This window comes from Chiloscyllium plagiosum, chromosome 34, assembly GCF_004010195.1.
Source record: "Chiloscyllium plagiosum isolate BGI_BamShark_2017 chromosome 34, ASM401019v2, whole genome shotgun sequence".
Taxonomy (NCBI): domain Eukaryota; kingdom Metazoa; phylum Chordata; class Chondrichthyes; order Orectolobiformes; family Hemiscylliidae; genus Chiloscyllium; species Chiloscyllium plagiosum.
In genome coordinates this window covers 18,729,963-18,757,736 of record NC_057743.1, presented here as the reverse complement: position 1 = coordinate 18,757,736, position 27,774 = coordinate 18,729,963, and the positions used below count along the sequence as shown (strand labels likewise).

At 39.1% G+C, this 27,774-nt stretch overlaps 2 protein-coding genes across 4 annotated transcripts in view; one reads left to right on the top strand and one right to left on the bottom strand.

Moving 5' to 3' along the window:
- Positions 1-217: 217 nt before the first annotated feature.
- utp3 (UTP3 small subunit processome component) lies at positions 218-25,524 on the top strand. Its single transcript, XM_043675676.1, has 16 exons — positions 218-453; positions 2,732-2,819; positions 5,046-5,102; positions 7,187-7,243; positions 8,450-8,582; positions 11,061-11,135; positions 13,367-13,488; positions 14,143-14,295; positions 15,249-15,320; positions 15,420-15,460; positions 16,053-16,149; positions 17,722-17,892; positions 18,168-18,289; positions 20,693-20,759; positions 22,653-22,760; positions 25,322-25,524. Exons 1-16 carry the CDS (start codon positions 440-442, stop codon positions 25,409-25,411), a joined length of 1,467 nt encoding a protein of 488 aa, XP_043531611.1. The 5' UTR covers positions 218-439; the 3' UTR covers positions 25,412-25,524.
- Positions 25,525-26,321: 797 nt separating this feature from the next.
- ppcs (phosphopantothenoylcysteine synthetase) overlaps positions 26,322-27,774 on the bottom strand; it is a 4,957-nt gene continuing 3,504 nt past the window's right edge. For all 3 annotated transcript variants that reach the window (XM_043675679.1, XM_043675680.1, XM_043675681.1), the window contains 2 exons: positions 27,545-27,648; positions 26,322-27,280 (listed from right to left, as the gene is read on the bottom strand). In XM_043675679.1, the coding sequence (XP_043531614.1) occupies positions 26,948-27,280; positions 27,545-27,648 (437 nt within the window). In that variant the 3' untranslated portion in view covers positions 26,322-26,947. The remainder of the gene's footprint in view (positions 27,281-27,544; positions 27,649-27,774) is intronic.

Sequence of the window (27,774 nt, the reverse complement as noted above, 5' to 3'; positions counted from 1 at the left end):
GATCTTGTCATCACGGAAACAGAGTCACAACTTCACAATCTTAATCGTAATATATTTAATGCATATTTATTTAAAATTAATTTTACTTCTAATATTAAAGGAGTCAAGTAACACTATCTCAAATACAGTGTAGGTGAACAAACTCTCCCCCTTTCAGTTACAATGGAATAGGCCACCGCATACCGGAAATTGTCCGGTGACGGAAAGGTTCCGGGTAAGAGAGAAGTAACAAACCAAAATGTTGAGTGTGCTTTAAATCTGAAACGAAAACCAGGCGGCAGAGGGAACATTCGACATGTAAAGCAGCATCCAGGCAAAACTAAATCGATATTTTAAGCATTTCGCTTTTCGCGACCCTCGCATGGAGGGGGGAACGGTTACATTTCACCCTTGTTGTGTCCGGGACATTAAAGGGTAGGACCAGTTGCTGTGGGAGACCATGAGGAGCCTCCGGTAAGAAAGTAGTTGCTGACACGGGGAGAGGGCACTGCAAGTGGGCAGGAGGTGTTTCGAGGGAACGAAGAAAGGTCGAGAGTTGGGTTAAAAAAAAATTGGGGGAAAAGGAAGGGAAGGGAGTTTGAGTTTCCCGTTTTCCCTCTGGCCTGATGCTCAATCCGAGTCGCTGTATTCAGCTGTAAACGGATAAAGAAAGAATATTCTCTTTCTTTTTCAAAGTTTGTGCGAAGATTTGTAGCTCGGGTGCTCGTTGTTGTGGTTCTGTTCGCCGAGCTGGAAGTTTTTGTTGCAAACGTTTCGTCCCCTGTCTAGGTGACATCATCAGTGCTTGGGAGCCTCCTGTGAAGCGCTTCTGTGGTGTTTCCTCCGGCATTTGTAGTGGTTTGAATCTGCTGCTTCCGGTTGTCAGTTCCAGCTGTCCGCTGTGGTATATTGGGTCCAGGTCCAGGTCTATGTGTTTGTGGATGAGTGCCATGCTTCTAGGAATTCCCAGGCTGTTCTTTGTTTCGCTTGCCCTATAATGGTAGTGTTGTCCCAGTCAAATTCATGTTGCTTGTCGTCTGCGTGTGTGGCTACTAGGGATAGCTGGTTGTGTCGAGGATGTCACCTAGACAGGGGACGAAACGTTTGCAACAAAAACTTCCAGCTCGGCGAACAGAACCACAGCAGCATTCTCTTTCTTTCTCAGAGCCTGGATTCGTAGCCATCTAGCTTAGATTGAATAAAAAAGACCGAAAGAAACTGCGAATGCTGGAAATCATAAACAAAACCCGAAATAGGTGGAAAAGTTTAGCAGGTCTTGCAGCATCTGTGGAAAGAAATCAGTCAGAAATCTTCTGACACCAAGTTATAGTCCAACAGGTTTATTTAAAATCATAAGCTTTTGGAGCGCTGCCCCTTTGTCCACCCCAGCTCAACTGGCACCTCCAAATCCTGACAAAGTTAAAATCACTCAATAGGTTATAGTCGACAGTGTGGAGCTGGAAAAGCACAGCGGGTCAGGCAGCATCCAAGGAGCAGGCGAATCAATATTTCGGGCATAAACCCTTCATCAGGAATGACCATGTTAGTTTTTGTTCTTTCATATGTAAATTCCATAACTTTTTTTAAAGTTGCGTTCTCAAGATAGCTTTAACAATAGATCATCTCAGCTCAAATACTGCATTGAAGGTGTGAGGTTAAAGTCTGTCTGTTTCCCAATGTTCAGAGTGATTTTGTTTCTAAAGTGGGAATATCTGAGCTGAGATGGCACCTATTGTTAAAGCTAACTTTACATATAAAAGAACCACTAGGATTTACATTTGAAATAACCGAGACTAATGTGGTCATTCTAATAGATGGAAGACTTAACAAACAATCCATGTTTTTTCAATTTCATTTCTGTGGCACCACACTGTAATCTTTTGTTATAATTTCTGTGTTGTATGATCTTACACTTCACAACCACCTGATGAAGGAGCAGTGCTCTGAAAGCTAGTGCTTCCAAATAAACCTGTTGGATTATAACCTGGTGTTGAGATTTTTTACCTTTGTCAGGTGAAGTACTGATGAAGGAATACTTCTCTGATAGCTTGTGATTTTATATAAAACTGCTGAACTATAACCTGGTGTTGTGTGACTTTGTCCACCCCAGTACAACACTGGCATCTGCACATCGAGAGAAATCAGAGTTAATGTTTCAGACCCAGTGACTTGCAGAACCGATGGTGGCTAGGGAAAATTTAGATTTTATATGTGGAATAGGGTGGGCGGAGTGGTAAGGACTAATTGAGAGGTGGAGAAAGAGCCCAAAGGAGAGAAGAACAGTTGGACAAAGGGTGAATAGTTACTAATGGGGACTATTAGTGGCCAACAATGGGTTTACAATGAGCTCAGCTTTTCTGGCCATTTCTGTTTTTGTAGCTTAGATTGAAATTCCTCTGTCCACCAATAGTTTTAGGTGGTCAGCTTTGTTTCCAATGGCTTGGGTCCCACCACATGAACTTCCTCACCTGATACTAAGACTAGATAAGGCTTTATTTTGTTACACACTTTTACTGGTTCCTTACTGCTTAGTCTGCAAATAACCAGAAAAAAATTACAAGGCTATATAAGACAGAAAAATCTAAATTGGACTATGTTTTAAACTGAATGGGTGGGAGTTTTGTGCAATGGTTTGTATTCGTGAATTTACAGTTAAAACAGTAAATGTTGGAAATAGCAGTTCTAGCAGCATTTATAGAGAGAGGAACAGTTAACATGGGTGACCTTACTTTCAAATTGTCTACCTTTGCAGCAGGTCCAGTAGGCTGAAGCTCAAACAGCAGGTGGATGATGATATTTATGACTCTCAGACATACAGCAAATTACCAAATCCAGATGCTGTGAGTATTAAAGGGTGAACCTGGTTCCTAATTGCCTTGCAGAGGACATACATTTTAGGATTGTACATTAATTTGACTTACTATGTAGATGGAACAAAGACTTCATAAGAATACAGTTGCTATATATATATATAGAATTTTTAAAAAGTACTTTACTGCCACATAACAGACATATTAACAAAATTAAAGTTTCTGTGATTTAAAGGGACAATTAGTGTGGGTGCAAAATTGGTTAAGGGATAGAAAGCAGAGAAGAGCGATGAACAATTCTTTCATATGCATTGCCTATTCCCACGTTCCAAAATGCCTGACTGCTTTCAGTTCATTTTCTGCTGTAATACTCCTCAAAATCCTTGTTATTTATGGACGTGATTATTTTGTTACGGTTATGCTTGACCTCCTTTATTCTATCCTGTAAACACGAGGCATTGAAAATTGCTGGTTACGTCCACCTTCATCCATCACCCCTGTATTTGTAGTCCTACATTGCATCCTAATCAGGCACTGCTTCAATTTTAAAATGCTCATTCTTGTTTTCAAATTCCTCCATAGCCTTACTCCTTCCTATTTCTGGAATCTCCTTCAGCCATTCAACCTTCAAATGTTTGCAATCCTCCAATTCTGATCCAATCAGCAGCCCTAATTTTAATCCCTCCAAGACAATGGTGTTTCGGCTACATATGTTGTCAGGTCTGGAGTTTTCCTCCCTAAACTCCTCTGTCACTATCTTGTTTGCCTACTTGTCAGGCACTCCTTAAAATCGACATCTTTGACCACACGTTTTTTCATCTCCTGTTGTGTAATACACTGTCAGCCTCCCAATGATCACAGTTCTTTTGAAGTACCTTTGGATACTTAACTAAATTAATGGTGCTATATAAGTTCAGTTGTAGAATAAGATGGTGCTCCCCAAACACCTCATATTCCACCTTGGGACCCTGTAATCACATGGGATAAATGTGGATTTCAGCAGCCTGCTCATTTACCCTCCGCCCACATTATCTCAATCCCAAGCCTCCAACTTGGCACTGCCCTCCGGACCCGTCCGTCACTGCCCCCTCTGACCTATCACCTTCACCCACCTATTGCTTTCCCAGCTACCTCCCCCCAACTCCAACCCCTACCATTTATCTCTCAGCCCCAGCCCACAAGCCTCATTCCTGATGAAGGGCTTATGCCCAAAACATCGATTCTCCTGCTCCTCGGATGCAGCCTGATCGGTGTGCTTTTCTAGCACCACACTCTTGACTCTAGTCTCCAGCATGGGCAGTCGTCACTTCCTCCCCCTGGGTGTACATGGTCCTATTTTGATGTTGTGGTTCTGTTCGCCGAGCTGGGAATTTGTGTTGCAGATGTTTCGTCCCCTGTCTAGGTGACATCCTCAGTGCTTGGGAGCCTCCTGTGAAGCGCTTCTGTGATGTTTCCTCCGGCATTTGTAGTGATTTGTATCTGCCACTTCCGGTTGTCAGTTCTAGCTGTCCGTTGCAGTGGTCGGTATATTGGGTCCAGGTCGATGTGCTTATTGATTGAATCTGTGGATGAGTGCCATGCCTCTAGGAATTCCCTGGCTGTTCTCTGTTTGGCTTGTCCTATAATAGTAGTGTTGTCCCAGTCGAATTCATGTTGCTTGTCATCTGAGTGTCTCCACCAGCCATAGGTCACCTGAAATATTTGGTTCTATGTCTGACATTTTTTAGAACTCTCTTTGATAACACCAGTGGTAAAACTTTAAGTCATCTCTGTCCTATGTTTCTCATGTTTTATTCTGTTTTAAGTGTAATTGAAGAATGAAATGATCTCTCACTCCACGGATGCTGTAAAATTGCTTGAGATTTAGTCATAAAACACATCTACATGTGTATCAATGCTCACAAGTTGTAATTTTTCTGAATTTTCAGTTTAAAAAATGTGATTCTGTGAACAAAACAAACTTCTCTTCAATAACACTGTGGAAATGGGAAGACAGAAGATAACTTAATGACTTGAATAAGTTCAATAATTAAGATTCCTCGTGTGTCTGTTTATATAATATGTATTGCTGCAATAATATTCCAAATTATCAGCCACCTTTGAATTTGCCATGGTCAACACTGTGGTATCCGCTAACTGGCTGCTGCATTAAGGACAGGTCAGGATTGATATGTGCTGCGGTGACAATGAAGTGGAATGTGGGCCTGGAGCATTTGTTTGACAAGAAAATATTCTTTTCTTCTTGTCCCCTTGCAGAATTCTTCGGAATATTTTAACGATGACGTGGATGAATTTCATCAGAAGAAGCTTCAGGTGAGTTTGAGACACTCTTCATCACCGTAGCTCTGAAGTTAGGAAATTTTTGTTTTGATCTAACGTGCGTGTAACTGGGCAATCTCCCATTGTATTTCATGTGGGGAGATGAGACAAAGGCAGGTGAAGCCTGGATAGAAGGTGAAGGAACAATGGTTGAAGTTTTATTGTAACTTAATAAGTAGCAAATATTATGGGAATATTGTAAGCAGTTGGGACATACAAATTTCTTGACACAACAGGCTGGTGATCTTGCAACTGCAAAACCAAGTTACTACACAGCCACAGTAGGGGGAAGGCAGTTGTTAAAGTATGAGAAATAGATATTGACAGTTAGTTATCAATGTGGATATTTATAATCTAGTTGACCCAAGTGTGTGACTGAAATGTAACAGCAAGTATGGCTTGGAAAATACTTGAGCCAGCTCCACTGTTCAATAATAATACTTTTCTTTTGTTCGACAAATGTTTGGCAACAATACATTCACTTCCTTACTTCAAGTCATTACTATATATGATAAACCATTGTAATCCCAGCAATTATCCTTGTGGAACCCCACTTGTTACAGATCACCAATCTGAAAAATATCCCCTTATTCCCACTCTTTGTTTCCTACCCATTATTGCTGTATTCCTGATGAAGGGCTTTTGCTCAAAACGTTGATTTTACTGCTCCTCGGATGCTGCCTGAACTGCTGTGCTTTTCCAGCACCACTAATCCAGAATCTGGTTTCCAGCATCTGCAGTCATTGTTTTTACCTTTTTCCTACCCATTAACCAATACTCTGTCCATGCCAATACATTACCTCCAGCATTTTGCAAGACAGTTTGTCGAATGCATTGTAGAAGTCCAAACACAACACCTTTGCTGGTTCCCTTCTATCCATTCTGGTTGAGACTTGCTCGAAAATCTCTAATATATTAGTCAGGCACAATTTCCCTTTCATGAAGCCATGTTGACTCTACCTGATTAGATTATAATTTTCATAATGTTCTGCTATTACTTCCTTTAAGAATTGATTGCAATACTTTTCCAACAACAGATGAGAGACTAATTGTCCTGGAGTTATCTGCTTCTTGCCCTCTTCCCTTTTTGAATAGGGGATTTACATTAGCAGTTTTCCAATCCTCTAGTACTTCTCCAGAATCCAAGGAGTTTTGGAAAATTACAACCGATGCATTCACTATCTCTGTAGCTACGCATTTTAGGATGCAAGACTCCAGGGCAAGGGAACTTAACTGTCTTTAGCCCCAATTGTTTGTCTAATACTTTTTCTCCAGTGATAGGGATGGTATTTAATTCCTCCTACGTACTTTTTAGTATTAATGGGATGTTCGAAGTTTCAAAATTAAGCAATGAATCTTTATCACCTTATGAATACTCTGTTGAAAGGGTGAAAGACTGGGAAGAACGTAGGGCAGTACAGCAGAAACCCTTCAGTCCACCATGATGCCATTCAAAACTAATCCCAGCCGCCTGCATGTGGTCCATATCCCTCTAATCCCAGCTTGCTTGTGTGCGTCTATAATCTCTGCTTCTACCACCTCCCCTGGTAGTGCGTTCTAGGAACCTACTATCATTTGCGTTTTTAAAAAAAACCTTACCTCACACGTTCCCTTTAAACTTCTTCCCTCTCACCTTAAACCCATGCCCCCTAGAATCTAATATTTCCATCCTAGGGAAAAAAGACTCCCAACTATCCACCCTATCAATGCCTCTCATAAATTTTATATCCTTCTATCAGTTACCCCCTTGGTCTCCACTCTAGTGAAAGCAACCCAAGTTAGTCCAACCTTTCCTTGTAACTAATACATTTCAATCCAGGCAATATTCTGGTAAACCTATTTTTTGCACCTCTTCAAGGGCTCAACGTCATTGCTGTAGTGTGGTGACCAGAACAGCACACAATACTCCAGAGGAAAGGTATCTTTATAGAAAGTAGTCCATTAAAAATACGTAACCTCATTTGCCAAATCGAGTTTAAGCAAAAGAACAATAGTATGTTTGAAGTTTTCCCGTTGCAGAATTGTTCAACTTAAATCATCTTTATTGTGGATACTGATAGTGTAATTTTGTGTTCCAGAAGCTGCTGGCTGATGGAGTCATGCTGGATGATGCAAACGAAGACTCAATGGATGAGGTTAGTGTGATCATCTCTACTGCACTGACACTGAATCCTGCAAAGAATGCTTGACTTTTCAGACAACCTTTGTTTCTAAAGCCACTTGTGAAAAATAACTTAATATGTCTGTTTATCCAGTAAGATTTGAGTTCTCTGCCATGCATTGGAACTAATGTGTGTCAGTAAATCAAAAATGCCAATTAACAGAAGGAGTGTTGACTTTGATTAAAATCATGTACCACCAGATCACTTTGTGTCCTATCAGTAATTCATGACTCTACAGTCATGGGCTGTTTGAAGTCAAAAACATTGCTGAATGAGTACTGCAACAGCAAGTGATCATCTATAAAGAACATTAGTAACTTTTAGCTTTACTGTTATAAAACTCTGGCCAGCTGCAGGTAGTCTAATTGTTGGTTGTCATTTATCACTGGTATAGCTTCCAGTTGTTGAAATGTGCATAATCATGGATGTTGATGAGGGGAAAAATAAGAGATTCTGGTTGCCAAAGTATTTTGGCTCCTTTCAGCCAGATAATGTGAATTTTGCTGGATTATGTTGTATGTTACCAACTGAGCCACAGCAGAAATGGAAGGTGGATGTGCTCGTACTAAGCAAGTCTGATGAGTCGCTTTTGTACACGATGTGCTCACATTGTTGAAGAGCGATTAACACCACTGAAGCTTTTTGTCTTGCACCTGTAAGGAAAAACGTTCGATTTGACATTTTTGCACTTACACTGAATGACCAATAATGTGATAAAATAATAGTTATTTCTGTGAAATAACACTTCCTATACTGACAAGCTTTGTTCTGAGTTGCTGAAGTTCAAAGTAACTTGGTGAAACCACTTTGATCACCTGAGGTGGTACTGCTGCCACTTGTCAAGCCTGCCTATGTCCTGCAAGAATGCTCCAGTCTCATGAGGCAGTTGACCGGCCTTTTTATAATTTTCCCTTCCTCTCATCAGTCTAACAACTATGTCACCACTTAATTCTCGTCCGTTTTTATCCTCATATGTTTCAGCCTTGTTGGCATCTGTTGAATTTGCCTGGCCACTGCGTGTGAACTAAAAGGAAAATGTCCCTGGTTTCTTGCACTGATTGCTACTGTTTCTACAGAATAATGCCTCCATCATCATTTCCCTTTGGTTATCATGTGGCATATATCTAAGGTAGAAATTCATTTTAAAAATTAACATTTTTTTCCTGAATGCTTCAACAGGAAGAGGTGATGTCCTTGGAGATACCTGACTCAGAGGATGATGAGGAAGACGAGGATGATGAGGATGATGAGGATAATGACGATGAGGAGGATGTTGACATGGATAGTGACCTTGAGGGCAAATTGGAAGCTGGTGAGCTTGGTGCTGCAATGATTCTACATAATGCATGCAGTTTCAGCAACACTTATCAATCACTTTTCACCTGCCCAGTCTGAAATCCCCTTTAGTGGGTTTGACTTCAATGAAGAGAAATCCTATATGATTGCAGAGAGGGGTTAGGTGAATTTTCCAGGACTGTAGTGCCACAATGTCCAGGGATAGGTATGCTCATGTTTGTCGCTTCCCCATCAGCAACTTCACAGTTAGCTTTTATTGGGCTCGTTAAGCCAGCGCTGGAGTGCCCTCTGGTGGTGGAAGCTGCATTCTGCAATACTGAAATGGTCATCCACCATCATAGGAACATAGAAAGTAGGGGCAGGTAACAACAAATTTCTCCCCGTTTCCTTAGACTGTGACCCCTGGTACTGTACTCCCTTGTCATCAGGAAGATCCTCTTATCTACCCTGTCTAGCCTGGTTAGAATTATATAGGTTTCTGTGATCCCTACTCATTCTTCTAAACTCCAGTGATTATAATACTGACCGATTTCAGCCTCTCATAGCCCTCCTGCCATTCCATTAATCAGTCTGGTAAATCTTTGCTACGCTCCCTATATTGCAAGAACATCTTTCCTCACAGAAGGAAACCAAACCACACTCAATATTCCAGATGTGGTCCCATCAACGTGGTGTACAGTTGAAGCAGGATAGACCGGCTCTTGTGCTCGAACCCTCTTGATGTGAAGGCTCAAATATTTTTTGCCATCTGTACTGCCTGCTGCACCTTGATTACCTTCAGCAACTGGTGTACAATGACATCCTGCTCTTCTTGCACATCTCCCTCTTTCAACTTATAATAATTCACATAAAATCTGTTTTTACTTTTGACGTAGATAATGTCATATTTGTCCACATTTTACTTCATCAGTCACTCCCTTGTCTTGTCCAAATCACACTGAAGCATCTCTGCATCATCCTCACAGCTCATCCTCCTACCCAGCTTTGTGTCATCTGAAAACATGTTTCCTGATCCACATCACTAATATATTGTGAATAGCTGGATTCCTCTCACTGATCCCTATGATACTCTATTGGTCATCGCCTACCATTTCGAGAGAGACCCGTTTACTCCAACTCTTTGTTTCCTCTTTGCCAACCAAATTTCTATCCATTTTGATACGCTACCCCTTATCCTATATGTTTTAATTTTACATTCTGATCTCTTATGTGGAGTGTTGTTGAAAGTTTTCTGAAAATCCAAATAAGCCACATCCATTTGGCTCCCGTTCAATCACTCAATTAATTACATCCTCGAAGAATTCTAGTAGATTTCTGAAGCTTGAGTTCCCTTTTGTAAAGCCATGCTGACTATATTCAAACCTGCCACTGTTTTTCAAATGCTGATCTATCAATTCTTTTATAAGAGACTCCCAACGTTTTTCTCACTTTTCACATTATGCTGACAGGTCCACATTCCCAGTTTTCTCTCTCTTCCCCCTTCTTAAGTAGAAGGGTTATGTTAGCTACTCTCCAATGTGTAGGAACTATTCCAGAGGCTATAGAATCTGGGAAGGGATCACCAATGATGGCAGCGCGATGACGAAGAAGAATCAGCCCAGCAGTGAAAGATGGTACCTGAAGAGTGCGACTTCAGTGTTGGTTGGTTCTAGTGTGGACGGTGGCAAGGCATTGTCATTGATGAGCTGTCTCAGGGCTGATTTAACTTTCTTTAAACTATATCTTTTCTTGTCTCATTCTTAAAACAACTCAAAATGGCACTGGATCATGGCAACAATGGACAAGCTTTCCACTGTATTTTACTGTTTTTCTCAATGTAAAATACATGCAACAATAAAATCATTCTTCAATGCATCCAATATTTCTCGGGCCACTTTAAGTACTCTGGGATGTAAGATTATCAGGCCATGGGATTTATCAGCCTTAAATCCCATCAACTTCTCCAAAGTCAGTTCCCTGGTAATACTGCACTCTCTTTAAACACTGTTTCCCAGCATTTTTGATGTTTATATTGTGTCCTTTATGAATGCAGAACTAAAGTACTTACATAGTTGGTTAGTCATTTCTTTGTTTTCCATTATAAATTCTCCTGTTTCTGATTGAAACGGGCCTACATTTGTCTTCACTGATTTTCTTCTTTCTGTACGCCTGTAGAAATGTTTGCAGCCAGCTTCTACTTTCCCCACAAGCTCACCCTTTTTTTTTTGTTAAGGAATAAATTCTTGTCTGAAGAGTGAGATTGACAATCCCATTTCTTGTTGACCAAGTGTATCAGCTGTTTTCCTCAGTTATTTTTAATAAATCCTATAATATTATCTTGCCTTGTAAATTCTGAGTATTTATTTCTTGAAATGAGAGTTATTGCATTATGTTTTGAACCATCTGACCAAGACATATCCCTACTTAAAACTACCTAATTGGAAGAACGGTTTCTAATATGTTATTATTTGCTTTACACTGAAACTAATTTTGTTTTGCTTTTTTTGTTTTGTAGGTCTCCCCAATGAGTTAGCCTGGGGCCAGAAGAAAGCAATGTATTACAGCACAGACTACATTGATGAGCTTTCACGTATGTGCATTAATTTCCCATCTTGAACTGTCTTCAGCAACAAGGGAACGATTTCCTCCATAGGTTGCATTTTGTCAAATTGTAGACCAATTCTTGATGGATTTTTCATTTTTGTTGCATGCTTTGCACTCAGAGCATCTCTGAAAATTACAAGATATTCATTTTAAGGTGGGAACTATACAATAGATCAGTTATTGCCAGAATGAGAAAATAGGCTCATGTTTTGGACATTATCTAATCAGAACTGATGATACTAAAGTTACAGCTGTCTACTGATACTTGAGTTGTGCTAGGGATACTCAATTCATTTGTACCAAGGCCATTTGCTGCCCTTGGAATGTGATAAGAGGTTTTCTGAGTAGCAGCGAGAATGTAGTCACATTGTGTATTGATGATATATTGTTGGAAACTGCAACAAATGAAGGCTAATTGCTCATTGCATATTCTGGAGTATAATAGAGTTAATGCAGATTAGTTTACTTTGCATTCTCCTATATTTTAGGACCTGGCTGCTGCATCCATGTTTGTTTGTCATTTATATAAATGATTTAGATGAGATTATAGAAAGCGTGGTAAGTAAGTTTGCAGATGACCCAAGATTGGTGGTGTAGTAGTCAGTGAAAAAAGTTATTTAAGATTATAGAGAGATTTTGATTAATTGGGTCAATGGGCTGAAGAGTGGCAATGGAGTTTAATTTGAATAAATGTGAGATATTGCATTTTGGTAAAACAAACAAAGGCAAGACTTATACAAAGTATAAAAGTAGGGCCTTGGGTAGTGTTGTGGAACAGAAAGATCCAGAGGGTTAGGTATATAATGCTTCAAAGGTTGCATCACATATAGATAGTGTGCCTGCCTTCATTGCTCAGTCCTTTTGAGTATAGGAGTTGGGACACTATGTTAAGGTTGTACAGGACATTGGTGAGGCCTCTTCAGAAGTACTGTGTCAAGTTCTGGTCTCCCTGGTGTAGAAAGGATGTTATTAAGTTGGAGAGGTTTCAGAAGAGATTTACCAGGATGTTGCCAGGAATGAGGGTTTGAGTTATAAGGAGATGCTGGGACTTTTTTCACTGGAGCCTAGGAGGTTGAGTGGTGACCTTTTAAGAGGATTATAAACCAAAAAATAAATTGTGGGATATAGATAAAGTGAATGGCACGTGTCTTTTCCTTAGGGTAGGGGCTTTCAAGACTAAAGGGCATATTTTTAAGTTGAGAGGAGAAAGATTTTTTAAAAACTGGGCAATTTTTTTACACTGTGTGGTTCATGTGTGTGGAATGAACTTCCAGAGGAAGTGGTGGATATGGGTACAATTACAACATTTAAAAGACATTTAGGTAAGTACATGAATAAGAAATGTTTGGAGGGATATAAGGCAAGTGTAGCTAATTTAGTTTGGGATGATGGTCAACATGGACTGGTTGGACTGAAGGAGAACGTGAGCACTGTAGATGCTGGAGATCAGAGTTGAAGAGTGTGGTGCTGGAAAAGCACAGCATCCAAGGAGCAAGGGTTGTTTCCATGCTGTAGGATTCTATGCCCAAATTCTCTACCTTCTCATTCAGTACATTGTCTTCTTCTGTAGATGTTTTAAATGTTAATTAAGGAATCCTGTACCTCCATGTTTACATATTGTGGTTTTGTTCTCAAGTTAGTTGCTTAGACACCAAAATTTGTATTCTGGAAAGAGGGATTTTCTTCATCTGCAAATACCTTGTGAATAATGTTAGGTCTGAATAATTGCAATGAGAATCCACTTTAGTCTCAAGTGTCCATTATCATTCATTATTTTGTTTAAGATGCAATAAGTTGTATCTGAGTTGCAGATTTCCTCAACATCCAACCTTTTAGAACCAGTAGATGTTGAAACGGAGATATCTGGATCAGTGAATGTTTACTTGAAGTCTCATCTCTGAGCGACTCTATAGCAATGCATGACTTGTTTGAAATTCCCTGCCACTGATCCTGGGAGTTGTGTGAATGTAGCAGTAGATTCTAAATGCTCTTCTTGTAGTGGCACAGCTGAAATGTGATGCACTTTTGCAATTTTGCTTCAAGTCTTGAAAATTACCTAATTGGTAATCTATTTGTTTTGACATGAGAATCCTCAGAAAATTATAACCTTGAATTTTTGACTTTGTGCTATTTTGTCCTGATGAAAATTTAGTAGTAAAGCACAGATGCACAAATTTACCATGACTAGGTTCTCTGTTTCTGCCTGTTTAAACACAGGTGGTAAGGGTAAGGAAGATGCACTGGCAGAAGCTCAGGATGAGGAACAAGAAGCTTTGAATATTCAAAAGCGTTTGGCAGAGAATCTGACAGAGGAAGACTTTGGACTTGACCTTATTCAGGTAATCAGCGAAGGATATTGAGGCCTGAAAGTGGTTCTTTCTTCAGATTTGGTGTGTAAAGTCAAGTTGGCTTGAAAGGAAGTTATCAGAACAGAACTTTCTCTTCCCTATCCCTATCAACCTTAAGCAAGCAGTTCCCCATCATTTTTTTAATATATAATTAAAGTGTTGTTTGACATCCCTGGTATCCTTCTCGATTGTATTTTTTATCTTAAGCCAAAACGCCAGTCTAGACTTTGTTTTCTTTCTTTCAAATAATTAGGTTTGGCTCAACTTTCATTTTGTTTTTGCAATACTTGCTTAATTTAAGCTGTATTTCTGGCATTTGTGTCTTTACTGTATCCTTTCATATAGCCGGGGTTGACCTGTAGAAAGTGATGTAAAAGCAGAATCTTTGCACCTGCCTGTCTGGTCTGCCAAAAGTCGATGGAGGGAGGTGTGTGGGAGAGAGAGCTCATTCTGCTTAAAAAAAAAATGAGACTCAGCCATGTCACTGTCACACTTTATATTTTGCAAGTTTTTTTTGACCTTTAAAAGCTGTTTATGTTCAACAGCATCAGGTCATCCATGTCTAAGTGTAAAATTTGCTGTTGAGGCAGGATTTTCAATAAGGGCGCAGCTGAGGATTTAAGTATTTTTGTGTTCTTATTACAGGCGTTTGCCCAGGAGCAGGAAACTGAAAAAGCGACTCAAAAAGATCTGATAATCAAAAAGGATTTGAAGAAAATGTCACATAAAGAGCAGATGGGTCTGCTGAAGAAGGAGTCACCAGAACTTCTGGAACTCATTCAGGACTTCAAAGCAAAGGTTACTGAAACATTGAAACTTTATGTTGAATTTATTCATCTGTTATGCTGTTTTATTTCTGAATGATGTTAAGTGGCATATAAATCGGATTAAAACTAAATCTAAAATATAATAAAGCAACTTTTTAAACAGATGATGTGCTCTGTAGAGCCAAAAAAGACTTTAACATGTAACTTGTTCTCTTTACTTGCTGTTGGAATGTGAACATTGCTGGCAAAGCCAGGACTTATTGTCCACCACTAAATGGTCCTTGAGAAGGTAACAATGAATTGTGCTTGTCATATGAAGAGGAAACGAGAATAGTGTGATCATTGATGGAAATGGAACTGTTCATTCCAGTAAGGATTTCCAGAACATTTTGGTGTTGAGATGCTTATTCAGGCCTAATACACTTAGCTGCTTCCCAATTTTCTGATCTGTGAACAGAAACTGGAAAGTTGCTCAAAGTTGCTTAACTCGCTTACCAGTGATCTATCCAACCTCTCTTGTATTAATGGTGCAGCACGATGGGAAAGGGGATGAATAAAGCTGAAGTGGAATTTTATCTGTAATGCACAGGATTTGCTTATTTCCAATTACCTCCAGTTATATTTTGCTTGTGAATTAGTATTGTTAACACCACTCCAGGCAGAGTCTCTTCTGAATTTAGCTTCTTTTCAAGTTACAGTTGTTGATGTAAAAAGCAAAGAAAAATTGGTGACAGCTCAGTTTTCAGAAAGCATGGATTAGGGGTCACTACTGAATCCATGCACCTTTTATTTTGCAGGAAATGTCTGGCTTATCATTAACTGTCAAAATCTTCCTTTACATAAGCTGTTAAGAAGACAGAAAGCTTGGAAATTCCTGTCTTAATATTTGCATGCTACTTCTTAGGATTGTGTGTTGATTGTTAAACTACTGTTGCCAAGTTTCATTCAGAGCATTTGATTAGTTTCTGATTTGCCTTTTTGCAGCTCATGGAGCTGAGGGATAAGCTGCATCCACTAATGAATATGGTGAAGAGTAGGAAGATACGTGCAGGGAAGGTATGCTGGAACAAATAACTAAATGAGTGCGGATGAGGATTGAGAGAGATCAAGTTATCTGGATTATATTGTAATAATTGTTCTCCCTTTGATTCACAGGGTGCCCACTACGTGCAGACTAAGTACCATCTGTACCTGAAGTATGTTTCTTTCATAGTACCTTAGAGAATCTGTAACTTTTCCAAAAACTGGGGGGGGGAGGGAGGAAGGAGAATGGGAGACCCAGCAGCTGCCTTAAATGCAATATGTCCAACATGTTAGTCATGAGTCACTGTATGTGGCTAATTGCATTTCTGATGAGTAAATAAAAGTGGGTAAAGGCCACATGCTCTAAATACTTGTATTTACATGGTGTCTGCATTTGTCCTTTCACCATTTTTGGCGCATTCCTTTAGAAAAGGTGGAAAGTGTCTGTGTATTTTATTTTAATCAAGTGCATTTTACTCCTTGGTAACTGCTTATTTGATTATTGTCTAAAATGGTATATGACATTGTTAGAGATGTGGATTTCAGCAACATGTTGAGGAATAGAAGCAATCACCATGGAATAATAACTGATGAGGGAATGTGAGGATTTCTTGTATTATACCATAAAAGTGTGAGGTATTGTACATTAAAAAAAAATTGTACTTCCAGTAGCAATGTGATATCTTCCATATCTTGAATATTCCACATTTTACTTTTGGTTTAAACTTGTGATTTTCTTGTTAACAAAATCTCTGTAATCTGTAGTTATTGCACAAACATCAGTTTTTACCTGGTACTGAAGGCCAAGCGGATCCCAGTGCATAATCACCCTGTGATCGAGAGGCTTCTCACCTACAGAAACGTAAGTATCCAGCGGTTTAACAGCTCCAGGAACTTCAATTTTCCTTGTGTCACTCTGCAATCAAAGGGATAGCCTGGGTCCGTTTCAGTCTATCATTCAGAATCTAGTTAGATTAGGTTCCCTAGTGTGGAAACAGACCCTTCAGCCCAACTAGTCCATGCCAACCCTCCAAAGAGTAACCCACCCAGACCCATTTCCCTCTGATTAATACACCTAACAGTATGGGCAATTTAGCATGGCCAATTCACCTAACCTGCACATCTTTGTGACTGTGGGAGGAAACCCGAGCACCCGGAGGAAATCCACACAGACAGTTGCCTGAGACTGGAATCGAACCAGGGACCCTGGTGCTGTGAGGCAGCAGTGCTAACCACTGAGCCACCATGCTGTGTTCTTAAACACCGAGTAAGATTTAGTTCTGGAATCATTCTCTGATTTGGTTTATTCTGTCTGATCAGCATCTACCCCAGCTCAAGCAGCACCCATTGTATTCACTGGGCTGCAAAGATTACTGAAGAATCTATAACTTTACTCCGGTTTGGGTGAACTGGTTTCCAGTTTAACAATAATAAAGACAAGATGCTGGAGAAACACAGGAGGTGAGGCAGCATCAATGAAGAGAGAAACTGAATTAGAATACAATAAAATCTATTGTCATCTGCACTTTGGTATAAAAAATACAGTGAAATGTTTTAAATTGCTCCACCATGATGCCGACATCAATGACAGAAGTCAGCCATAATAATGTTTTAAAAAAAGTAAAATTAAGGCAAAGTTCATCACAGTTCAGTTAATGGCTCCTGGGCTCGAAAAGTCGATAAGGAATGATGGAATACTGTGAAGACCCAGCCAGGATGAGACCGCCAATGTGGGACAAGACCACCACTACTCGATGTGGCTACCTGTCAGGCAGTTGGATCACCTGGAAGCTGAAGATGAAGACGACCTCCACACAGGGACAAGACCCTTGTCAGAACAAGATTGTCATACTGGAAGACAGCCATGCTGTTCCAAGACTGTCACCTTTTCTACTTCAGATGCACGGGCCCAGCGTGGAACTGGAGCCTCACCTAGCCTGTGAGTGCAGACCAGGGGAGTCAGCCCTGGACCTGCTCCTTACTCACGAGGAGAACCCAGGCTGGAGAGGAGCTACGTCTGGCTTGTCCTGGTGTTGCTGCTGCCACTGGAGACCTCCTCTCTCACCTGCCACACTCTAGACCCAAAAGAAGAAAAACCAAAGAAAAAGAAAGGAGAAAGCCAATGGGAGCAGACAAGCCTTGGGCTCAACCTACTGTACTGCATCTCATTGAATTATACATTTTGATTCCTATATGACTCTCTTCCTTTAGTACTGAACAGTTTCTGGTGGACATGAAATGTTAATTCTGTTTCCCCCTTCACAGCTGCTGCCCAACCTGCTGAGTTTCTCAACATTTTCTATTTCTGTTTCAGATTTCCAGTAGTCATGTATTTTGCTTTTAATTTTGCTAAATGATAGTTGGATTAAAAGCAAGTTATGCAGAATTTTTCTCCTCTGTGTTCTTGCATTTGACGACTGCTTTGTCATTGCAGCTGATCAATGATCTAGTTGGATTGGATGAGAAGCTGTCGTCTGAAATCCAGCAGCTTTTGAGCCAGGATAGCCTGGAAATTACGAAAAACGTTCAACTCTCCTCTGAGGGGAGAAAAGTTCCGATTCAATTGAGCAAACAGCCTAAAGCTGGACAACGAATGGAAGAAAAGGTGAGATAGGGGTGACTTTCATTACACGTTAGCAAGGATAGAATCCAGATTTTGAAGGGTGAGTAGTTATTGTTAATTATATATAGTTGTCAATGTTTGAAAATATGATAGTGACCCTGGCTGTTTTCACACCAGTTTAATATTGAAAGTGAAACTCAAGTTTTATGGTGAGCCTTGATGGACTGAATCTGTTTTTATCTATCTTTAATCATTGCTACGAATAGACAGTTTTTCCACACATTCTTGAGTTTAACAGGATCAATATTTTGATGTAGGTCTCTGACGACAAAGTTTCTGGGGACTCCAAGTCTGATACAGATGAAGAAGCAGCATTCCAATATTATAAGGAAATGGAGGAGAGGCTGGCTGAAAAGAGAAAGAGAACTCAATATCACAGGTGCTGATCATTCATACATGAAATATGCTTGCATATGAATGTATTAGATTGTGTCCCTTAATCAGGAAAATAATGGCTGTTGGGATGTGCACTGCACAGTCTTTAAACTAATTAACTTTCTGGGGTAAAGATGTTGTGAACAAAGCATTATCTCTCATGTTAAAAAGAGATATTACTGCCTTGAAGATGGGAAGGTATGACATAGTGAAGCCAGAGGTGTACATTGGCTTTTCAGAAAGCATTGACAAACTACTGTATTTGTAGAGAATAGGAATTACAGGGAACAGCCAACTGAGCTAACCAACCCCCACCATAATAAGTACTGTACCTAAAAGTCTTCTACTCAGTCTTCACCTCTAACTGACTCAGATATTTGCAGAAGTCCTGGAGAGCAGAGAATTTTGCCCCTCAGTATTTTAAATTTCTTGGGGAATTTCTAGTATATCAGAACTCTTCCAGTGTCCCAACAAGCATCTCAGTAATGCACCTGGTCTCTATGATGTGGAAACCAGAAAGTTTGAGCTACATTCTGAATGAGGGAAAGATGGCTGATGTGAATGAGCAAGAACAATGTGAGAGTTCAGATTCACAAGATTTTAAAGCCAGCCGCTCAAACGGAAATACCTTAATGAATGGAATATTGGTTCTGCCACCTGATGAAGGAGCAGTGCTCCAAAAGCTAGTGGTTCCAAATAAACCTGTTGAACTATAACCTGTGTTGTGTGATTTTAACTTAGCTTATATTGTAATGGTAAATTTATATATAATAGGAAGCTCATTGATGTATTGGAGTAGTACAGTTCAGATTTGTTGGAATGTTGCCTGATATGATGAAATACAAATATGAAAATGTTTTGTGAAATTCAGACTAATTTTGTCAGAACAAAGGAGATTCAGTGGTGGTTTGATGGATGTGTTCAGGGTTATGAAGGAGTGGAATAGAGTAGATAGAAAGTGTTTTAAATGATTGCTGGTTCTAATCCAAGAATCTGCAGCCTGGAACCGATTATTGCTGTTTAGCATCTCATTTGTGACTCCCACTCATTTCCAGTTGGATTGCATGAACAGAAAAAAGGCTGAGAAAAAAATTAAATCAAGAAAAGACTGAATTGTGTTTTTATTATGAAGATAAAAACCTAATTATTATAATGTTGTACTTCATTGTTCCAAATAATAATTTTAACAAAAAGCATGTTGTATTCTAAATGAACCCCTTTGTGACAGAGCTAAATTATTCATGTTATGTATGTGCCTTTGGTTTGAGGAATAACTTTTACAGTTTGATCATTATTGTACCCTTATAGCTGGGTTAAATTGTTCTCAATTAGAAGCTGTTTAATTACAAGAAAATGTAGTGAAAGAAATTGTCTTAATTCTTGCATCTTAAGTTTGTTTTAAAGATAACTATAAAATTTTATAGGTAAGTTCTGATTTATCTTTTGACATAAATTCAGCACATGTATTTGTCTATTATTTTTGAAAGCAATACATTCTGCACTTGGCAATTTGCCAAATATTTGGTTTAGCCACGTTGAATATTCTACTTGTGGCTCCTCAGTTTTTTCTCAGAGGCATTTTTATTTTTTGAAAAGGTTCTTTGGGCTGTTGATCTTTGTTAAAGAGATATCAGACTAGAAATGAGGGAAACTACGTCTCTGCATTTCCAGTGAGTGATTCTGGATTGCCTAGTTGGACTTTGTGATTGAAACAGGCAATGCCAACATTTAAGAATGGGTAGATAGGTGGTTGATGAAAGAATGAATAAGAAGGATGGCAACAGGGTGGGTATACGTGACTGTGATCTTAAGATAAAAATTCAAAATGAACTGAATTGCCTACTTTCATATAGTAATGCTTATACATTTCTGGTTTGATTCCCTGGCAAGGATGCAATAGGGATACAAGAACTCAACCTAACATTGCTGGCACAGTGGGGAGGCAAAAATATCATTTCCACTGCATTAGCAATTGGGTTGAGTAAAGTGAATGCAAAACTGCCCAGAATTGGTTATTTGTTTACTGTGACAAGGTTTAGCTCCCCTTTTAAATAGAATTTTTTGGTTCAAATGTTTTATTTCCTTGCCACTCCACAGAAAATATACCCAGCAAAAATTAATTGAGGGGTGGCAATTGACTTACCTGTTTTGTTATTTCAAGGATGAAAAGCAGCTGCTTGGAAAACCTACCGTGCAGAACTTTGTGAAGTAGGGAAAGAGTTCATTTGAGAAATAATGCATTTATGCTAGATTCTTCTAATCCTGACTTGATCTCTGAGAGCTGGAATGTCTCCCATCACACACTTCCTCCACCTTCTCCCATCACCTCTTATCACAAGCACCTTCAGTATTGATGAGAGTAACTGTTGTAGTATTCAAATGAATAACATTGGGTTTTGTATTTCAGCAATGAGGACAGTGCTGTGGTAAAGGAAGTACTTGGTCCAGAAGGAAAGAGAAAGATCACATACCAGGTTTCTAACTCCACTTTAACATATGTTTGTCTACTTTAGAGCAACGTTTTTAACCTTTTTCTAACTGTATTGACCTGAATCTGTAATATTCAGTAGAGCTCAAAACTTAAGCTGTTTCTTTGAGTTATTATTTGATTTTAAAAATGACATTCATAATCCTAAATGTCAGTTGAGTGGTTGATGCGCAGCTGAATGTTTTTGCTATTTAACGTACCATGTTACTAAGTAAATGGCACCACAGCAGTGATTTTGTTTACTCTTTGTTATCTGTCTGAAAGTCTTTTGTTTACCAACTGACTGGTTTGATGGGAGCTTTCCATGTGAAGAATCCAAAACTTTCTGTGAGCATCCCAGCTGACAACTCTACTGAATAAGTCAGATTGCAGAATGAAATCTGACATAGTAAGAGTCATAGAGATGTACAGCACGGAAACAGACCCTTTTGTCAAACTCATCCATGCCAAACAGTAATCATAAATTAATCTAGTCCCATTTTCTAACACTTGACCGACATCCCTCTAAACCCTTCCTATTCATATACCCCTCCAGATGCCTTTTTAAATGTTGTAATTGTACAAGCTCCACCACTTCTTCTGGCAGCTCATTCCATACACGCACCACCCTTTGCGTGAAAAAGTTGTCCCTTAGGTCCCTTTTATATCTTTCCCCTCTCACCCTAAACCTATGCCGTCTAGTTCTGAACTCCTCCACCCCAGGGAAAAGAACTTGTCTATTTACTCGACCCATGCCCCTCATGATTTTATAAACCTTTTTATAAGGTCACCCCTCTAGGGAAAACAGCCACCCAACCTATTCGGCCTCTCCCTATGTCTCAAATCCTCCAACCCTGGCAGCATTCTTGTAAATCTTTTCTGAACCCTTTTAAGTTTCACAAGATCCTTTTTATTGGAGGGTGACCACAATTGCACACAGTGTTCCAAAAGTGTAGGCGATTAGTGTGGAGGTTTAGTCACTGAAACATATTCACAAAGGCTACAAATGTTCTTGACCAAATTAATATGATTATTGCACAGAAGAAAAAACAAACGATAAGAGTTTAGGAAGATCTTAACATAGTTTGAGATATTATTTTGCTATTGATTTTCGAGTTACTCAATCCCAGAGAAATTTTAATTTCTACCTCAATTCTTTAATGCTTAACTGACTCTTTTTCAGTTGTCCTTCCTGAACTACTGAGTGTTTGATGTTTTCTCTCTAAGTCTGCCAGCATGAACCATTTTCAATTCTGAGGGCCTCAACCTATTTTCTGTTCACACAATTCAAAACCTCTGTAAAAATTCAGCTTTGAAGCTTCACAACTAAACTCTTCTGACTGACAGCTTTTGATTATTCTGAATTAAACTTTCCTCTGATTTGTTTTCCCTGGTTGTAAACTTAGCACAATAAAGATTTAATCTTTAAGCTAGACACTGAATAAGATGCCTTCTTGCCTTTAATTCACTATTCCAGCTGACCTTCTGAATTTTGTTTTAAAAAAGTTATCTTTACAAAACTGAAACCACACGTCTGTTCTGTTTCAAAAATTTGAAATGATATACAGTTATTATATACCATAGAGCAGCCAATTTAATCAGACTTTGGTATAGGAAACTGATATTGAGAACAGAAAAGATGGAAGAAACTCAGCAGGTCTACCATCATGTCTGGAGAGGGAAACTGAGTTGATGTTTCAAGTCCAATATGCAAGTCTTCAAAACTCACTTTTTCACTCCATGATGCTACCTGACCTCCTATGTTTCTCCAGGAGTTTCTGTTTCTTAATTGTTTTAGTACAGATATGTGCCACTGAACCTTTCAGTTCACAATTGGTTACAAACCTGTTTGTCAAATTTGTCTCTGGATCCTCATCAAACTCTGTATGATCTTTGACAGATTGCCAAGAACAAAGGTCTCACACCTAAAAGGAAGAAGATTGATCGTAATCCCCGAGTCAAGCACCGAGAGAAATTCAGACGTGCTAAAATACGAAGGAAGGGTCAGGTAAGTAAAGGGATCCCCCCAGTAGATTGCAGGAGTTGAAAATTGCCATTTAAATAAAGTGGCTTGTTAACAAATTAAATTATTTACGTCTGGTGTGGGAGTCTCAGTTGTTGTTTATTGGCAGAAGAGGACATGTCAGACTTTCTTGAATAAAACTAAAAGTGGTTCCCTTGGCCCCGGCAGAAATTTTCCTTGGAAATAACTTTGGTTTCTAGATTGGTATGTGAAGTAGCAAAGCGTTGAGTTGAAGTACTGTTATGTTCTAATTTGGAGGTGCTGGTGTTGGACTAGGGTGTACAAAGTTAAAAATCACACAACACCAGGTTGTAGTCCAACACATTTAATTGGAAGCACTAGCTTTCGGATGCTGCTCCTTCATCAGGTGGTTGTGGTGTATGGATCTTATACTCCACAACCACCTGAAGGAGCAGCACTCCAAAAGCTAGTGCTTCCAATTAACCTGGTGTTGTGTGATTTTTAACTCTGTTATGTTCTTTGTTGTAGTTATGATATTATCTCTTTGAAGGTGGGGAAGAGAGATTGATAAATTGAAGGATTGAGATCATTAGCAAAGTGCATGGAACAGAAGTCCATAGCATAATGGAATACAAATTAGGATGAAATTTACTGTAACAGGCTGCCTAATGGGGAGTTTTGTTCTTTACATTTTTCTCCTGTACTATTCAATTAAACAAAACTCAATTTGCTTGCAAATTTGCTGATAGTGCAAGGAAATAACAGCAGTGAAGAAACTTGTCCATATAGGACCTGATTGAACAAAGGACCTTACAATACGAGATTTAAAAATTGGGAAGCAAACAATAGAACAGCTCAGAAGCAGGCCAAAATAAAGGACTGAATTCCATACCAAATCAGGGAGAGATTAGTTTTTGGAAACGAAGAATAAAATATTTTTAAAATCTAACACATTAAAAAAATCTTCCCAAACAAACGCCCCAAGAAATGGGGCAATCTACTTGTTATCGTTTAATGTTAAGAAGATGAGTTGGCAATCTTTAATACTTTTCACATAATTGATACATTTGATAAACTCAATTAATGGGTAAATACAGCAAGTTGCAAAATTATGGTGTAGCTCAGATTGCAACTTTTGGATGGTGATATTTAATCACAGATCTGCAACTCTTTTGAAGTGCATTTTCATTTGATGTATTTAAATAACAGCGAGTGCCGTAACTAATTATGGCCCAGTATTTCATCCAAGAGACTCATTGCGTCAAGAGAAAAGAGCATTCCCTCTAATAATTCCACTTTGATTGAAACATATTTTAATTTCTTAGGAGTCATAGAAGTATGCAGCACAGAAAAGGGCCCTTCAGCCCATTGAGTCTGTGTCAGTCAAAAAAAAATCTAACTTATTAATGATTTGGATGTGATCTTAAGAGGTATAGTTAGTAAGTTTGCAGATGACACCAAAATCTGAGGTGCAGTGAACAGTGAAGAAGGTTACCTCTATTACAAAGGGATCTTGATCAGATGTGCCAATGGGCTAAGGAGTGGTAGACGGAGTTTAATTTAGATAAATGTGAGGTGCTGCATTTTGGGAAAGCAAATCTTAGCAGGACTTATACATTTAAGGTAAGGTTCTGGGGAGTGTTGCTGAACAGAGACCTTGGAGTGCAGGTTCGTAGCTCTTTGAAAGTGGAGTCGCAGGTAGATAGGGTAGTGAAGAAGGCGTTTGGTATGCTTTCCTTTATCGGTCAGAGTATTGAGCACAGGAGTTGGGAGGTCATGTTGCGGCTGTACAGAACGTTAATTAGGCCACTTTTGGAATATTGCGTGCAATTCTGGTCTCCTTCCTATTGGAAAAATGTTGTGAGACTTGAAAAGGTTCAGAAAAGATTTACAAAGTTGTTGCCAGAGTTGGAGGATTTGAGCTACAGGGAGAGGCTGAACAAACCGGGATTGTTTTCCCTGTAGCGTATGAGGCTGAGCAGTGACCTTAGAGGTTTATAAGATCATGAGGCTTAGATAGGATAAATAGGTCTTTTCCCTGGGGTGGGTGAGTCCAGAACTAGAGGGCATAGGTTTAGGGTGAGAGGGGAAAAGATAGAAGAGAGACCTAAGGGGCAACTTTTTCACACAGGGTGGTGCATGTGTGGAATGAGCTGCCAGAGGATGTGGTGAAGGCTGGTACAATTGCAACACTTAAAAGGCATCTGGATGGGTATATGAATAGGAAGGGTTTGAAGGGATATGGGCCTGGTGCTGGCAGGTCAGATCAGATTAGGTTGGGATATCTGGTCGGCGTGGAAGGGTTGGACCAAAGGGTCTGTTTCCGTGCTGTACATCTCTGACTCTATTCAAATTCATTTTCCAGACTTGGTCCATATTAACATGTTGGGTGATCAGAGTACATATTTATACTGAATCCATATTTAGAATTGATGCAACTACATCCCAGTGTATCATACACAAGTTACACTATTACTTTAAAATGGGCCATTCTTTCTAATTTCCCTAAAAGTTAACAACATGTGAACCTATGTTGAATACTGCAGTTTGTTTAAATCAGTCAATGAGAGATGTTAATTTTGCAGGTACGTGAGGTCCGTACGGAAGTGCATCGATATGGTGGTGAGCTGTCTGGCATCCGTATTGGTGTTAAGAAGAGCACCAAGTTTCAGTAATTGTGCTGCTTCCTGTTGAGCATCTGCAACTTGGAAATCAGGGAGCAGCTGCTCTGCCTCTTTGTAATGTATTTATAGAGTTTAATAAAAATTGTGCATTTTTATTGTGCTTATCTATTGGTAAAGCAGATTTACTGACAAGTGGACTCTGACTACATGTTATTAAAATATGGATAGCATAATCCTCTTAAACTCCAAATATACTTACTCATTACATTAGGAACTGCAGCCTAGAATTTATTTTGATATAGTAGGAATACTTAACAAATTGAAGAATGGTACACAAGTGTTGTTTTAATGGAGACATTTGTTAGATTAGACCTTCATCAAAATAGATGTTTTGTGTTTGTCTTCTACCAACATTTAACAATGTGTTATTACAGAGCAATTTCCAAACCTTTCATTATTTTCTGCTTGAAAATGCTGCTGAGCTGAGCAGCAGCCTCCTGTTGTAAGAGTACATATTCAATCCAAAGTATGAATATATCATTGGTTTATAAATGTATAATGCTGGAGTGAGCATTGCCACAAAGGCATTTTTACATTTCCCAATCACTGAAGAAAGATGAAAGGAAGTTGTTGTTTACCATCCTTCATGTTGCATCATAACTTCAGATACCTGACTGCTAATATTGTTGATGGCGGTTCTCATCGGGTATCTGTGCCGTACTGAGTAGTTTTGTGGAGTCACTCATGAAAACTAAAAGATTGGATTTGGTCATCAACATTCACTGTAGGTTCTCAAAATGGAGGTGGCTGTTTTCTACCAAGAATCAACACTTACAGGAGATGGGAAGGAAACGTATTGAATCTTCCATGAACATTTAATACATTTCTCATTTATCTAAATGTACTAATATGGAGTAGCAGTCATTACCAAAGGAGGGAAATCACAAATGGCATAAGTTAATTAGTATACATTGCATTTTATTTCAGTTTAGAATCAAGAGATGCCTACAGCTTCATTTTTGGTCATATTTGCAAGAGCTGTATCACAGGATTTCTGCTACAAAATTCTGTTCGAGTTAGTTCACAGCTTATAACATCCAGTAAATTTACTAACTAAATTGATAAAAATAGTTTTGCCCTATTCCAATAATCCAGCTGCAGTAAAGGTTCTTCAACCACTGCACCAGAAACTAATTCAAAACATAGAATAAATAGTAATCACACCAATAATGCCAACTCTGTCAATGAATTTGATGCAGTTACATGTCTCTGACAAATATAGAAAAGTTCTGTATTTTTAATTCGAGGCCTAAAATAGCACACAGACTCTGCAGTGACATTTTATCAGTCCATGATGGTTTTGAGGAGGAAAACTTAATGCAGTCAGAAGCTAAGTTTTAACTTTAGTTTAAACTACATATTAATATTTGTTTTTGAAAACCTTTATGGAGTATAATGCCAGATCACCCAGCTGGCTTTATTCGCATAGGCAAGTGTTCATTTTTTAAAAAAAAGTTGCATTTTAACAGTTCTCATTCAATTATCATTAATTACTCATCAGTAACTCATGTGCATCATGAAAAACATCTATTCAGGATTGTTGTTTTTCTCTATAAAATTAGTGTGGCATTCACTCAAGTGTTTCACAATCTTCTCTTCGATTTCATGGTGTTGCTTCACTTCATTCTCTGAAAGTGCCAGGTCAGTTTGAGAGTCAGCAGTTACTATGACAACAAATACCCTCCGTGTTTCAAGAGCATTGGCAACTACAACCTGATGTCTGTAAGTTTCTAAAGCTTTACGTGCTCGTACCACTAGCTGTGAAGGATCAGTCTCCAACTTGAAGGATGTCACAAATGCCTGAGGAGCCCAGTCTTTCACGAGAGGGGTGAGCATCTTGGGAACCATCTGCATAGTTAACTTTTTTTAAAAAAAGATTTATTTTTAATAAAGAACTTGCATCATAATACATTTGCAAGACTTTGAGAACAGCCTTGTTCTAAAGGTTCTCCATGCCTTAAGAAACAGTTCCAATTAGAAATGGAAAATTATGCACATTTAACCCAAGCTGTTAATTTACTCAGTGTGAGAGGACTATGACTGATAGGTCAACAAGCAGTGTTTGTCCAACAAACACTGGATAAACAAGCACTGCTGTCCAAGTATAGCACAGCTCTCACTTACCTGCAGAGGGCTAGCACCTGATTGAATTTTATGTTCTGGCATTTCAGAGGCAGGAATGAAAAAATCAGAGACAGCTGCTGCAAGGTAGAACATGGCTTTTGGTCCTGAAGAACAAAATAGTTACAAATCACTTGATTCATAATGGAATGTTCTCTAAATATGAAAGGGTACATAACTGGTTTGAGCATGTGCTCTCTACTCATTGCACTTTTAGGGTTGGAGGGGGTGTA

Coding starts and splice junctions, on each gene's coding strand:
- utp3 (XM_043675676.1), top strand. Junction 15,461..16,052: donor AAGTACCATCTGTACCTGAA/GTATGTTTCTTT, acceptor TGTAATCTGTAG/TTATTGCACAAACATCAGTT. Junction 22,761..25,321: donor AAATACGAAGGAAGGGTCAG/GTAAGTAAAGGG, acceptor TTAATTTTGCAG/GTACGTGAGGTCCGTACGGA.